At 41.6% G+C, this 15,705-nt stretch overlaps 1 protein-coding gene across 1 annotated transcript in view; it reads right to left on the bottom strand.

Moving 5' to 3' along the window:
• Positions 1-15,445, bottom strand: part of cep135 (centrosomal protein 135) — a 35,212-nt gene extending 19,767 nt beyond the window's left edge. The window contains exons 1-11 of the mRNA XM_080726985.1: positions 15,419-15,445; positions 13,880-14,017; positions 12,438-12,628; positions 11,350-11,517; positions 10,653-10,794; positions 9,115-9,199; positions 8,601-8,729; positions 7,575-7,790; positions 6,974-7,039; positions 6,594-6,744; positions 3,068-3,333 (exon numbers count right to left, since the gene is read on the bottom strand). Of these exons, the coding sequence (XP_080583111.1) occupies positions 3,068-3,333; positions 6,594-6,744; positions 6,974-7,039; positions 7,575-7,790; positions 8,601-8,729; positions 9,115-9,199; positions 10,653-10,794; positions 11,350-11,517; positions 12,438-12,628; positions 13,880-13,992 (1,527 nt within the window). The 5' untranslated portion in view covers positions 13,993-14,017; positions 15,419-15,445. The remainder of the gene's footprint in view (positions 1-3,067; positions 3,334-6,593; positions 6,745-6,973; positions 7,040-7,574; positions 7,791-8,600; positions 8,730-9,114; positions 9,200-10,652; positions 10,795-11,349; positions 11,518-12,437; positions 12,629-13,879; positions 14,018-15,418) is intronic.
• Between the last annotated feature and the right edge of the window lie 260 nt (positions 15,446-15,705).

Below are 15,705 nucleotides of genomic sequence, written 5' to 3'. Positions count from 1 at the left end.
AGGGGATCAGTGTATGGAATGCACTGCATTCCTTGACCGTTCCATACTTCAGCATGCACGTCCAGAGGCCTTTAACACCAAGTTTAGTCCAATATTTGCCACGCTTACTGAGACTATCATAGCATTTGATAATGGCATACGATATTATGAATCACTTTCAACCTGGTGTCATGCCATTATGGGAAATAATGAATACATCAAAATACAATTATAATAAAAGCAGAAATAGCATATTTACAAGACCACGTGTCACTGCATTGTGAGCTTTTAAGGGCCGTTAATCTAACACACCCACTATTAATTTGATGAGCTGCAACTGCTTTGCTTACTAAGGGGGCCATATTACTTTTATCTGTATTCTTCTTTTAACCTGAACTGGAAAACAAACAAACAAAATAAGCTTAGGTTTTCATTCCCCTTTAACCCATTTAGGCCTAGAATTATTGAATGCTTTAACCAGTGAAAAATAGCAGATCTACAAGCTCGCAGCGCTGCGAGCTTGTAGTCGTGAAAATGTGTGCAAATCTTTGAATATATCTATTTTCAAAGCGAACGTTTGTAACTCAAATTTTGCTTCTGGGTGGTCCCTGGAACTAGATATTTTGAAATGGGGGTCCGTGGCCAAATAAATATCATTTTGGGGGTCCTTCACATGAAAAGGTTTGAGAACCACTGACATAATAGTCTCTCAAGAACAGACTAACTGAGCTCCAGTTCAAGTGAAAAGGACCTTTTTTGACGATGGCTGGCCAGATTGCTGACATAGAAACAGTTATTTTTTTCCAAAAATCTTCAAAGGGATTCAAAAGACACTTATAGAATCGGGTCAAAATTCTAATTTTCATGATTTTTCAAAAATAGCAGATCTACAAGCTCGCAGCTTGTAGATCTGCTATTTTTTTTATATTTAAAGCAAAAAATATTGCGTCATAATGTGTTCAGGCCTAAATCCCTTTAACTCCAAACTGTCAATGTCATTCATTTGAAATATACAAAATGAACATACACTCACTCCCTGGAGGATGGATTTGACTCCAAGATGAAGCAGCCCATCTAGTGGTGAAAGGCATTAACTCTCAAATACCTGGAACGTTAGATTTTAACCACTTTAACCATTTCGTTAGATTTGAACCACTTTAACCATTATTTTATGCTTTAACTTAAAAATAGCAGATATACAAGCTCACAGCGCGGCTGCGAGCTTGTAGATCTGCTATTTTTTGAAAATATTTGACCCGACTTCTAAATCCTTCCTCTAAATCATGCTGTTCTCAAACCTTTTCATGTCAAGGACCCCCAAAATTACAGGTATTTGGCCACGGGCCCCCATCTCAAAATATGTTGTTCCAGGGGCCACCCAGAAGTAAATATTTGAGTTACAAATGTTCGCTTTTAAGTAGATATATTCAAAGACTTGCAAAGAAAAATCATGATAAAAAAAATAAATAGCAGATCTACAAGCTCGCAGCGCGGCACTCGGTGCCGCGCTGTGAGCTTGTATATCTGCTATTTTTCAATAGTTAAAGCAGTCAATAATTCTAGGCCTAAATGGGTTAATACAGCTACCGTATTCCTGCTAACACACTGGTGTAAAAAAGTGTAGGGCAGCAAATATCAATTGTTGGTGGGGACTATTAGTACTTTCTTTCTTTCTTTCCGGAGGAACTTTATTTTGCCGTGCTACTCCTCCCACAGTTTTGGTGGCACTTGGGTCGTATGTCACATCGACCGGCTTCATCAGGTCTCGTCTGCTTGCATTTTGCTCAAATACGGACAAGGACTGACAGACACAGAGATATCCATATACTGGCATGAAAGATGGAATCCATTTCCCAGTGGATTCCTTGTGACTCGCGTCAGGGCAACCACACGTGCAATTTACCATAATTGCATCTTTGTAGCTTTCTGAGTGATATATATTTTTTTATAATCAACTAAATCTATTGGTATGATTAACCAGGGGTTTTCAGCCCAAGGACCCCTTAGTTGAGAGAGAGATTAAGCAGGGACCCCCACAACCTTTTCATAGATTCCATATAGTTTCATTGTTTGACACAATCATCATTGTATTTTGGATTCCCTTGGGATAATAAAGGTATCTATCTATCTATCTATCTATCTAATTTGTGTTTTCAGATACTTAACACCACTTGAACCGTCAATACTTATAACTTGACCTTTCACTCTGTAATTAGTCGGCCCTTTTTCCCTTCTACACCAAAGCTCTTTGACAAAAATAGCCGATCTACAAGCTCACACAAAGATTTGGAGGACCCCCTATAGTAACTCTGAGGACCCCCTTTTGAAGACCCTTGTCTTACACCTCTGTTGCACAAGAAATAACAAAAATAGCTTCGCTATATGATACATTGTGAACTCGTAGATCTGCTATTTTAGCCAATTTTAAAACATTTTGAAAGAAAAGAATAAAAGCAATAACCTCCCCTCCCCATAACTAGGGGTGTAACGATATAGTAACTGTATCGAAATATCGTTTTTAACTTAAAAAATCGAAGTATATCGAAATGAAAACAGCTAAAATCGAATCGTATCGTTTTATTTTGTATCGTATCGAATCGGCAGTGGTAAGAATCGATTGTATCGATACTACCTACTTGTGCATTGTATTTAGCATTTTTAAGAAGAAAAAACTAAAAGGAGGGGTTTCATTACTTTTCCTTTCCATATAGCTACACTGGTCTATCAATAAATGTGTGAAATCACTGGGTTCATGTCAAGGTGCAGGTTTGTCAATATACAATGTCCATGTATTTGGCAGATAATCACTGTGTTTACTTATTTATATCCATGTTTCCCTTAAAAACCTGCACTATCCACAGCTTTCACACAGATTTAATTTCTTTGCTAAATAGTTACTATATCGATTTTAAATCATTGAATCGAATCGTATCGTATCGCCATGAATTAACCAATATCGTCCATGTATCGTATCGTAAACCATGTATCGTGATATGTATCGAATCGCTATTAAAATGTATCGTTACACCCCTACCCATAACTGTTGCTGGCCAGCCACAGTGTGCCACTGCCAACCCTTACTGCTTACCCTGGCCCTGGGACTCCTGCCCCTGGTTGGAGTGCGGGTGGGGCTGCCATCCAGACCACCTACTCCCCTGGTTGGAGTGCGGGTGGGGCTGCCATCCAGACCACCTGCTCCCCTGGCCCTCTTGTAGCGGTCAGCCTCATGGCGGTAGTAATCCCTCTCCTCTTCCAGGCTGCGGACGAAGGCGTCCAGGCGGGACGGGGAGCGCTCTTTCCCACACACGCCATATTTAACCCGCATGGCCTCCAGCTCCAGGACCAGGTCTCTGTCTGGGAGAGAAGCAGCCAGTCAGCCATGTATTCACTGTTCAGCATTCAAGGTCTGGGGGCATTTCATGAAATTCATCAATGTTTCAACAAATTGTGATATATTTGACCTGATCCAGCATTAACCAGAAGCAAATATACTGTAATTACAGATGGAAATTATAGACACTGATTCCAGGAGGATTGTCCCCCTTTTCCCCCTGTACATTACTGAAAGTACGGTATTACTTTTAAGGATAAGGATGGTTCACCCCAACATAGGGCTGTCACAATTATTACATAATCGTCTAATCGTGATTATTTGACATAATCGCGATTATTTTTCATAATCGTCATAATCGTTTCCATGTTGAAAAATGTTCATATATTTTTTTAAAAAGTCAAAAATAGTGGAAATAGCAGATCTACAAGCTCACAACGCGTCGCATTGCGACGCGTTGTGAGCTTGTAGATCGGCTATTTCCACTATCAATGTTCTTTTTAAAGTGTAAAGTTGTCAAATATGTCGTTCATTTCTTTGTATATTTAGGTTATATGTCATATCTGCCATGTGCAACTTCAAAGTCTAAAAGCCAAACAGAAATGTAATTGTCAACGACACAAACACAATTAAATCGTTAATCGCAATTATTGGAGTGACAAATAATCGTCATGTAAAATGTCAAAATCGTGACAGCCCTACCCCAACATGACATTTTTTCTATCGATTACTCACCCCATTGGGACTTGAATTCATGGATATTCTTTAGTTTTTGTCACATTCCTAGGCCAATAATTTGAGGAGACTCCATAGGGAACAAAGCAGACTGGTCATCAAATTAGGAATGAGACAAAAGCTAAAAAATATCCATGAATTTAAGTCTCCATGGGGTGAGTAATGGATAGAAAATAAGTATTTCTTTGGGTGAACTCTCTCTTTACGGGAGAACTTCACACGTTTTCTTCAAATAATTGTTCCTAAAGCTCACGATAAGATGGCACAAATTCTGTTTACTCACTCTGCATCATTTGTATGGACAGTTCAGAAACCTGCCTACCAACTACATCATCGATGGGGATTCCAAGCTAATAGAAATGACAGTCTCTCTCTTCCAGGAAAGTTGTTATCGTTACGAGAACAATGGCTTTTATTTCAGCATGCCAAGTTTGAAATCTTGAATAGAAGTACCAGGCAGGTGTGGAGTTTGCATGTTCTCCCCGTGTCTCCTAGGGTTGATACCCTCACAAAAACATGCAGTAATCCTGGTCTCAATAATGCCTCCCCCTGGCCAGCCGGGGCGCTTGATGGAGGGAAAAGGACCTGGTTGGAATAACGTGTTCCTTCCACGCGCTACGTCCATCACGGGGAAATCCCCCCCTGTCAACAACTTGGACTACTCATGCATTGAAGGAAGCATGAGGTAGTCGGGGACCCAGTCCCCAAAATGGGAGGGGACCTGTGATTTTCTGCCGTACTTTTTATTTCTGTTTTATCTATTAGTTTGGTCATTAAGGTCCACAGAATGACAGGCCTGCTCTGCCAGAAACATCGCGAAAAAAAGTTATGGCCATTTGTATATTCACTGTCCCATCGACTCCAATACACTGTGACTACACAGGAAAAGAAAAATAATAAAAAAAGAAAAAAATCTGCTTTAAGTAGCACGTGAGGGGTCAAACTGGGGTGTTTTCATGATTCTGAATCCATTGCAAGCATTTGTTTGGCATGAAAAACATTTCTTGGGCTACATTTCGACCCCAGAAAATGGTGAAAGTTGATGAGTCATCAAAAAAAAAGTTAAAAAAGGTGATGATTCATCACTTTTCACAATTTTCTGGGTCTGAATTTTTGCCCAAGGAATGTTTTTCATGCAAAACAAATGCTTGCATTGGATTTTTTAAACTTTTTTTGATGACTCATCACTTTTCACCATTTTCTGGGGTCGAAATGTAGCCCAAGGAATGTTTTTCATGCAAAACAAATGCTTGCAATGGATTCAGAATCATTAAGAACCCCCAGTTTGACCCCTCACATGCTACTTAAAGTAGATTTTTTTCTTTTTTTAATATTTTTCTTTTCCTCTGTAGTCACAGTGTATTGGAGTCAATGGGACAGTGAATACACAAATGGCCATAACTTTTTTTCGCGATGTTTCCGGCAGAGCAGGCCTCTCATTCTGTGGACCTTAATGACCAACCTAATAGATAAAACTGAAATAAAAAGTACGGCAGAAAATCACAGGTACCCCTCTTTTCTTTGAGCTTTTGGCCATGTGGGTCCTCGACTAAGGTCAGTCCGTTGTCTCCCCAGGCACGGCAGAGGGAGAGCAGGGCCCAGGATTACATAGGCAATTGGCACTGGGTGAAAATGGGTTGCAAAATCGTGGGATAAAAATTATATAAAAAAAAAGAAATAAGTACCAGGCAGGTGTATGAACTGTCCATAGCTCTCCCCCGAGGCACAGAGAGTAGACAGAAATGGTGTCATCTTATAACGAGCATTAGTGAAGACAAATTACATGAAGATAGATGGCAAGCGGGTGGGGGAAGTGGTGCTTCAAAACGAGGGTCTGCCCGAGTGCCCGGCCCAGTGAACAGCTGTGTTCAATGGAGTACAAGTTAAACCCATTCAGAACGGGGGTACACTATATTGTGTATCATTATTTTATGCTTTAACTATTGAAAAATAGCAGATATACAAGCTCACAGCGCGGCACCGAGTGCCGCGCTGCGAGCTTGTAGATCTGCTATTTTTGAAAAATCGTGAAAATGAGAATTTTGACCCGATTCTATAAGTGTCTTTTGAATCCTTCTAAGATTTTTTGAAAAACCTATGTTTCTATGTCAGCAATCTGGCCAGCCATCGTCAAAGAAAAGGTCCTTTCCACTTGAACTGGAGCTCAGTTAGTCTGTAACAGACTACTATCATGTCAGTGGTGCTCAAACCTTTTCATTTGAAGGACCCCCAAAATGATATGTATTTGGACACGGACCCGCATCTCAAAATATTTAGTTCCAGGGACCACCCAGAAGCAAAATTTGAGTTACAAATGTTCGCTTTGAAAATGCATATATTCAAAGATTTGCACACATTTTCACGACTTTTTTCAAAAAATAGCAGATCTACAAGCTCGCAGCGCGGCACTCGGTGCCGCGCTGTGAGCTTGTATATCTGCTATTTTTCACTGGTTAAAGCATTCAATAATTCTATGCCTAAATGGGTTAATAACATGCAACCACTCAGGTCCACAGCAGGGGGCAGTGCTAGCCAACGTGCTGCTCACCAGCTGCTGTCATTTTCTCCACTTTGTCCTGGAGCCTCCTCTTCTCCTCCTCCAGGAAATTCATCAGACCCTCCATTTTCTCCTCCTGCTGCTTGACCTGTGCCAGCTGGTCCCTGAGACGGTCCTTTTCGTAGTCCCCCTCAGACTGCTCCTGAGGAGGGGAAGAAGCACGCAAGAGATACGTACAAGTTACAACTATAGGCTCACATCGACACAACAGGCCTGCCTCAGCCTGGGAGAGTTTCCAATGTTTGTATTTTGCTTAAGCTGAATTCAGGAACATACACCGTCACTTGCACGGCTAGGAAATGTCCAGTTTCCAAAAAATGTACAACCAAAGCTGTAATTCACTGATGTGCCATGAGCGTACGTACACCTACCCTTCGTAATTTAGCGATAATGTCCTCCAAGTCCTCAGTGGCTTGCCGCAGCCTCTGAATTTCTTTCTGATGAGAAAACAAAAGCAAGTCAACAATTATAACTAGTTCTCCATTCTGATGACTTCAGTGTCTTCCGACATTTTGTGTGCCGACGTTACAAACATGCTCCTTCTGCTCTCCTCCACATAAATGAAGGCCACCAATTTAACAAGATCTACAAGCTTGTGACGTGTCGCGTGCACATGCACATTGACTATTTCTGTTAAGATATTTACGGTAGTGTAGAGGAAAGAATGAGGGGGCCAAATATAAACCCCTGGGGTACTCTGGTCAACAAAGTAAGTGGTTCTCAAAGTGGGACCCGGAGATTCCCATAAAAGGTTTATAGCACCAATTATTTTGTTTAACCACTTTAAACCTATATATATATTGTCTATTTCCCCTGAATTTGGAAACACATTTGGAATATTTTTGAAACCTAGTATATATATCTAGTATATATCTTGCATGGCTCCAGATATTTTCAGATGGTTGTCTGTGGCCAAATACAGGTTTACATGGTTAAACCCTCCAGTTAAACCCTTCTAACTCTCTCACCCACCCTAGCCTCCAGCAGCTCCCCGTCGGCGGTCTCCAGCACCCGCTCGCGGTCCATCTCCATCTGCTTGGCCAGGTGGTCGATGTGGGTGAGCTCCTCACACAGCTCCTGGTTCTTCACAGAGAGATCGGCCACCTCGCTGGAGGCGTCTTGTCTCTTCTGCAGCAGCCCCTCTACCTGCTTCTCCAGTGTCCTGTTGGCCTCTTGAAGGTACTCGATCTGTGGAGCCAAAAGGAACTGTTATCTTGTAGGCAGTGGCTCCCAAACCTTTTAATTTCAAGGACCCCCACCAGTTGATAGTATTTTTAGTTTTCTTGTTTCTTAAAGGTGATACACCATGAAATTTCACTTTTCCTATTTTAAAACCTTTTTTTGGGGTCCCACTAGCACCTTCTATCCTCACAAAGTCCCATTTCTGACCATTGTGTCTTTCTCTGGTTTTGGGAAGGCGGGGGTTAAAAGCATCCCATGGGTTCTCAAAACAGGCTGTCCAGATTTGCAGTCGTCGATGACGTCATCGACGGACGTTTTTGAAAAAAAAAAAAAACTTTTTTCAAAAAGCAGTTCAGGCCAAAGGTGGTACTGCAGTTGAAAATGCTCTGAGAGCCATTCAAAAATGAGAGAGGCTCTCTATTCAGGAGTGGTAATTTAGCCTCAAACCTTTTGAAAAACGTTTTTGGGACATAAACAATATGACATAAATACTTTTTAAATGCATGGTGTATCACCTTTAATGTATAATTCAAAATAAATGTTCTTGTGTAGTTTAATTTAATACGACTACCTATCTATGAAGAAGTATTTTTTATTTCTATATTTGTTTACTTATATACCGTAATTGAAATGTTCTCAAATAGAAACTCATATCTGAATCAATCTTTTAAAATTTAGTTCAAGATTATTATTATTATTATTTTTTTTACCTTTCAACTACCTTTTTTTCTAAATATCAGTCAAAACATCAGTGGGTCTAGGATTCTCTCAATTCTAACATCGGTACCAGTGGCACCGGTACGATGGAACGCTTACCTGCAGATTGAGGTGTGCGATCAGCTTCTCATTGCTGACGGTTTGAGCCTCCAGGGAGATGACATCATGAGGACGCCCTCCGTCAAGCGCCCGATTGAGGCGCTCGATCTCTTTGTCACGTTCCTCCACCTAATGCAACACACACCATAACATGTTTCTAAACCTGTTTGGAGGTAGTTCAATATTTTAAACACGTTGCATGAAATAATATCCAATTCTCACATCATGTAACATCATTGTGGAGCACATTGTCAAAATGAGCTGATCTACAAGCTCAGAATATGCCCTGAGGCACGTTGTGGCAAGTTGTAAGCTTGTAGATCAGCTATTTGTCATACGAGTATAGGGCTTAAGTGATGTAAAAAACACAAGCGTCTGCGTGCCTGTGTCTGTGGGCGTTTGGGGATGTCATAGCATAGCTTTGTCAGATGTAAGAAGGGAAGGTCTCCATTCTCTCCACCGACAAACGGTTGGGAACAACCACTGTTCTGTGGTAGTGTGTCAGTTTATTTACCTGAGTGTTCAAGTGCTTGACACATTCCTCGGCTCTTTCCACGTCTAGTTTCAATTTGACGACGTCGTCCTGCAGCTCCTGAATCCTACACAGGAAGTTTGATTGATTGAAGACTTTATTAGAAGTTTGCATAGGAAAAGGTACAGTTTCATGACGGTACAGTTCACTGGTACAAGGTCTACTAAAAGGAGATCCATGAAAAGACTAAGCTTATTTCCACTGGAAACCATTGAAGTATCTCATATAACATTGAATGACAGACAAATAGAACACAGTACTATGCAGTAGATATGTAAAGAAAAAGAAAAAAGAAAACAGTAAGTCTAAACAAACAGTATATACAAAGAAGGGGCAGGGGAGGGTAGGGTTGGGCTAGGTTCATTTTTTACCAGTTGCGAACGGCTGCTGCCTGTAAGTGGTTTTTCAGGGCAATTTTAAAGGATGCTAGTGATCCACACTCCTTTATGGCCTTCGGTAAGGCTTTCCACATTTTGGTGGTATAGCAGAAAAACGAGTTTGACCCTTTGTTGGTTTTGACTCTGGGTTGGAAGTGATCTGTGGCGCTGCCTCTGGTGTTATAATTATGGACATCCTTAATGTTTATAAAGTATTTTGACAGGTACTTGGGTATCATAGTGGTGTAGTGTATCTTGTACACCAGGCCCATTGCAAGTTGCTGTACTCTGTCATCTACTCTGAGCCACCCCACTCTTAACTTCACTCTTAAGTTCACAGTGAAGTGAAGCGGGGACCGTGTAACGTAAAGTGTAAAACAGAAAGACGCACATTTAAACCCAAACAGCCATGCTGTGCAGGGCAGGGCATTAACGACTTGTTATTATTTTTGCAAGTCGACTCGACTCGGTAAAAAGTTGAGTTGAAGTCGACTTTATCGTTTGGTGACGTCGTCACATCACACACACGACCCCCCAATTATTTTGGAGGGTCCCCAGATGATTAACTTAATGTGCAACATTGTTTTCTCACTCGACAGTAAACAAACCAACATAAAGTTTAAGTGTATAGAGGGTATCTGCACATTTCTAAAGTGCCAATTTATGGACTTTTTAATACCTCTAAAATGACAAATTAAACATTGTCCAAATTGCCAAATATATAGAGGCAGAAATTATGAAAATAGCAGATCTACATGCTCACAACGCCTCGCGATGCGAGGCGTTGTGAGCATGTAGATCTGCTATTTTCACAATCGCGAGGCGTTGTGAGCATGTAGATCTGCTATTTTCACAATAGAACCATGTTATACCAAATGTAATGTAGCACTGTAATATTGGATCATTACGTCCTTGACAATAAGCTTTTTTTTCTACTGTTTGAATGCTGTACAGACGCACACATGGAGCAAAAATAATGATGGAAAAAAATACAAAGGACTTTTTTCAACTTCGACTTTCTATGGTGGGAGTCGACTTGTGTAATGAAGTCGACTCAGTCGACTTTTTCTTTGATGCCCTACTGTGCAGGGGTGCACCTGCCCTCAAGGATGAAAGGGGAGATGCCACGGAACTAGAGCAAACCTTCCGTCGGCCAGCTGCAGCAGGTCAGCGATGTACGGGTCATCAGGCTGTGTCACGGGGTACGCCGACTTCTCAGAGGAGGGTACAAGCCCGTCAATCTGCATCCTCTGACGTCTGAAAGCAATGCTGTGCTTTTTCCCACCTGTCAGAGCAAGCAGAAAGTACAAAGGGCCACCCGTTTCTTTAGAGATGGTGGAAACTGGAGTCCCACAAAGGCTCTATACAAGCCTTGGGAGAGTTTTTGCTTAGTATATTTTCCTAATAGGGACAGTTAGCTGGACAGCTGAGAGGAAGCCCGACAATGCTAAAAATCACACCGGGGTGAACTGAGCGGTGAAGTCTGGGTGGTTGCAGCGGGAGGTTGCAACCTTTAAACGCATAAGCCCGAGGGGGAAGGGGGCTGTTTGTGTGTGTTTGTTTCGATGTTCAAGAAACTAAGCAAAGGTATCTTAGGAGCAACATTTCTTGGCAGGTCAGCATTGTGTGTTGTGTGTGTAAAACAGCGCACAGCGGTATTGCAGCATGTGAGTATGCTACAGACATACACACCCAGGAGCAATGTATGCACCGCTCAAAAAAGAAAAGATATTCTGCAAAGCTTAGAATGCACTTATGGTGATATTTAACATATTAGGTGATATATCAACAATTCACTTTGGTGTTTTTGCAGTTAGTTAGGGACTCAACTTCCAAGTACCTGGTGTTGCTATCACAGCCTGCATGTTCTTCTCCTGGAGCTGTTGGATGCGTTCTGATTTCGCCTTGCTGTCCTTCTCCAGGCAGCGGACTTTATGCACATACTGATTATTTAGGAACTTGAGGTCAGAGGAATCATGGTCCAATTTCCGAACGTAGGCCTTGAGCTCTGAAAAGGGACAAACATGTCAAGGCTAAATCGTGCTGTCGGGTCTGTGTGACCTCCTGCCTCCTGGTATGGGAACTGTGCCGTCCTGAAATGCAAAGCCCCTACTGGGCATCGTGGAAGGTGTGCTTCCCTCCCTTCAGGAGTTATAAGACAAGCGGCGTGTAGTCCTGCCAAGAAACCCAGCTACAAACTCATACCATTAGCTTTCTCACAAATATCTGGTGTATCCGAAGCCATTCATTTTTCTAGCAGCATTCCGGAGGTGAGGGTGGAAGGGAGGAATGACCTGAACGCTGTCACAATTCACGACATTTTTGTTGACACTTAATTGTCAGAAAAATAATTGCGGTTAACAATTGTGTTTTTGGCATTGAAATGTAACCAGTAACAATAATCAAAATAAATAATGTTCCACGACCAAAATAGGATTCCATTCAACATGGAAACCATGACGATTATGCAAGCTAACTCCGATTATGTGAAATAATTGCCATCAGGCGATTATGTAACAATTGTGACAGGCCTACTGGCCGCTGTACCACCATCCTACTGGCCGCTGTACCACCATCCTACTGGCCGCTGTACCACCATCCTACTGGCCGCTGTACCACCATCCTACTGGCCGCCGTACCACCATCCTACTGGCCGCTGTACCACCATCCTACTGGCCACTGTACCACCATCCTACTGGCCGCTGTACCACCATCCTACTGGCCGCTGTACCACCATCCTACTGGCCGCTGTACCACCATCCTACTGGCCGCTGTACCACCATCCTACTGGCCGCTGTACCACCATCCTACTGGCCGCTGTACCACCATCCTACTGGCCGCTGTACCACCATCCTACTGGCCACTGTACCACCATCCTACTGGCCGCTGTACCACCATCCTACTGGCCGCTGTACCACCATCCCATACCTCTGACGACCCGTTCCTTCTCCTCCGTCAGCTTGAGGAGGCCCTGGTGGAGCTCATTGTTCTCCCTGACCAGCCGGGCGTTCTCCGTCTTGTACGGCTCCAGCAGGGCATCGACGTTCCGGCTGTCCTTCTCCGTCTTCCCCGCTGACAGCTTGGCTTTGCGGAAGTTCTCCGTGGTATAGATCAGGTCACTGTAATGCAGCCAGGAGATCAAATAAACGGACATCCACTGAATCACAATGAAACTACTTTGAAAGTGGTGGGAAGTAACTAAGTACTGTACATTTGCTCAGTAATTTTGAGGAACTTTTACTTGTTCATTTGTCCATTTTTCAATGCTTTATATTTCTACTCCAATGCATCTGTGTTTTAGGTTATACGATAATCATTCCTCATGCGTGGTCTATGAATGAAATGTTTTTTTTTTCAAAACATTCTGCATGACAATACTACATATAGTGTAATATCTCAATTTTCAGCTCCACTAATCATCATCAACGTAGATTTAACACTAAACAGGGCGCTAACTCGTTCTCCTGCTACACCATCAACATGTGGAACGCCCTTCCACAAGCCCTAAAGGAGAGCAAATCCCTAGCCTCCTTCAAAATTGGTATGAAAAGTCACCTTCAGACAGCTGCTACCCGTGACTTGTAAATAGACTAAGCCCCCATGCCCCCCCCCCTTTTTCTTTTTTTCTGCCTTTGTATTTGATGTTATGCTTTTGAAACTGATATTATCCTAGATAAAGTACTATGTTCTATCCGTCTGTCTTTCAATGTTATATGAGATACTTAAAGTGTGGTTCCTGTGGAAATAAGCCTCGGCTTTCTAGGATCTCCTTTTAGTTGACCTTGTACCAGTGATTTGTACTGTTATGAAACTGTACTTTTTTCTATTGCAAACTTCTAATAAATTCTTCAATCAATCAATCAATCAATATGAACACACCACTGAACTCAAGAGGGAAACATTTCTTTATTCCACTACAATTATTTGAAAACCTTAGTTACTATTAGTAGATTTTAGTTTTTACAAACCATTATAATGTTCTTATTTTGAAGTAAGACAATTACTGAATGTCAGTCTCCAGGTTTCCTTCAGAATATGTATGACACTGATTTACTACAACACTATGTGTATGTATGGCACATTAGGAGTCAACAAGGACCATGGTTCTCAAATGTTTTATTTTCAAGGACCCCTAAAACTGAGTGTACACTCTCAGAGTGACAGACCTGTAATAATCATTTAGGGCTAGCTCTTTATGCGTTTGTCCATTTTGTCTGACAGAAATGTCCGCCACAAGCCAGCATGGCTGAAGAGTTTGCCCACCACCAGTGGCAGGCTCTCAAGTGTCCCAGTGTTATACTGAACAAGTACTGAATTTAAATTATAAAGATTATTAAAGAACACATTGAAATGAATTATTGGACAGTCACCTGAACAGTTTATCCACCAGCGGCAGGCTCTCAATCCCCAGTGGTTGTCTGTAGCCAAACTGATCCAGACGTTTCCTCAGGCTGAGGAACTTCCTCTCCACGTTGGTGCTCATGATGCTTATTGCTTGCAACCTGACGCTGTGTACACAGTGATAACAACCATTAAAAATCACACCCAATGTGAAGTGAGCGGTGGTCGTGTTTGCATAACGTCTTCAGACTAGGATTTGAGTCTAGGATGTACAGGCTATGCTACACACACACGTTTTGCTATGGCAAAACGCTGAGGAAAAAGGCTACAGACATACGACATCACTAGACAAACATGATGCTACGTACACACATTTTGCTATGGCAAAACGCTGAGGAAAAAGGCTACAGACACACGCACAGCCACGTATAGGAGTGGTTTACCACCGCTCAAAAACAACTCACAGCCGTATTTCAATATCACTACTTATAAATTATAATACTTGGAATATCAACAGTGTAAGGGATATTTCACTTTCAAAACAATTTTGGGTCATTTTATCGTCTACTCAAGCTTTTGGGAGCATCCCGGACAGTTTTTAAGTTGCTTGATTCAGTGTTTAGATATTTGATATTGATTTTATCAGACACACCCCTTCCTTTACAAACCCACTGTAACTTCAAACTCCATTTAAACATATTCATCCAAAACACCCATCCTTGGTTTTGGTGACTCATACTGTCCTCCTAATACGTGAGGGGCCGTGTTTTTTCAATTACTTTTTTCATTAATATTTTTTTGGGGGGTTTGTAGAGTATCTGGTCAAATGAAAGCAAATATCTACATACTGAATCGAGAAACTTCACAAAAGCCTGAGCCCTGAGTAGACAATATATATACAGTATATTCTTTTTTAAGTGAAATATCCATTTAAAATTTAAAAATGATGGCAGTGGCACTTAATGTTAAAACAGCTATATTATTATATATTGTTTAATTACAGGGGTAATGTCTCTCCATCTCTTGAGTATATGAAGTAGTACAGAAATGTCATCTAATCAGGTTGACAGTACTTTTAACAGCTTAAAATGTATAGTGTTCCAGTCCCAATTATTGTGTGTCTGCTCACTTTTGTGTCATGAATTAATTTCACAAGTTATTCCTCCTGTATCCTGTATAGAGTTCTCTTCTGATTGGATGTATTTTGTTTACTAGCAGAAGAGACGGGGAGAGACCCCTGTTAACACAAACTCAAGCAATGCTTAATAATAGCTACCATCAGGAAGCATATAGAAATAGATATTTAACAAAATATCACTTACACTGTTACACACCAACGTTATCCATGCACGCAGAAAGCTAACTACTTGTTGCTTGTTTGTTTGGCTGTTAGCCTACAGTGCATTAGCTAGGGCTAGCAACACAATAAGTAACAGTAAGTGACAGAGAGTAGGGTTAGTTGACATTACAAACTAAGCGTTAGTTCAGAGGTAACGTAGCAACTGAGGTTAAACAATAACCATCACGCAGGTCCATGAAGCAGAATGATCTCCTCCTCCTTTAGTTACCTTTTCTTTACGAGGCGTCCTGATTTCACTGCAGCTTTTTACGAGCAATGGACGCTAAATACGCTACTTACTACATCACCGCTGACCACACCAACTAACAGTGGGATTCATTAGCAGATGTTTTATGTTGCTGTGTTGTCGCAACGACATTTAAATAACTAAATTAACTCTAACTATGGAGAACGTCACGTCACGTCGTCGCGGACGAAGTGGTTTGAAAAGAGCGCCGACGCCCATGTTACACCCATCCTTGTTTCCTGTCGAATTCAGTGACTGGAGTAGACGAA

Source organism: Nannobrachium achirus, assembly GCF_963921795.1.
Source record: "Nannobrachium achirus genome assembly, chromosome: 1".
In the NCBI taxonomy this organism is placed as follows: domain Eukaryota; kingdom Metazoa; phylum Chordata; class Actinopteri; order Myctophiformes; family Myctophidae; genus Nannobrachium; species Nannobrachium achirus.
Note: the sequence above shows the minus strand (reverse complement) of the source record. Positions and strands in the feature narration are given on the sequence as shown.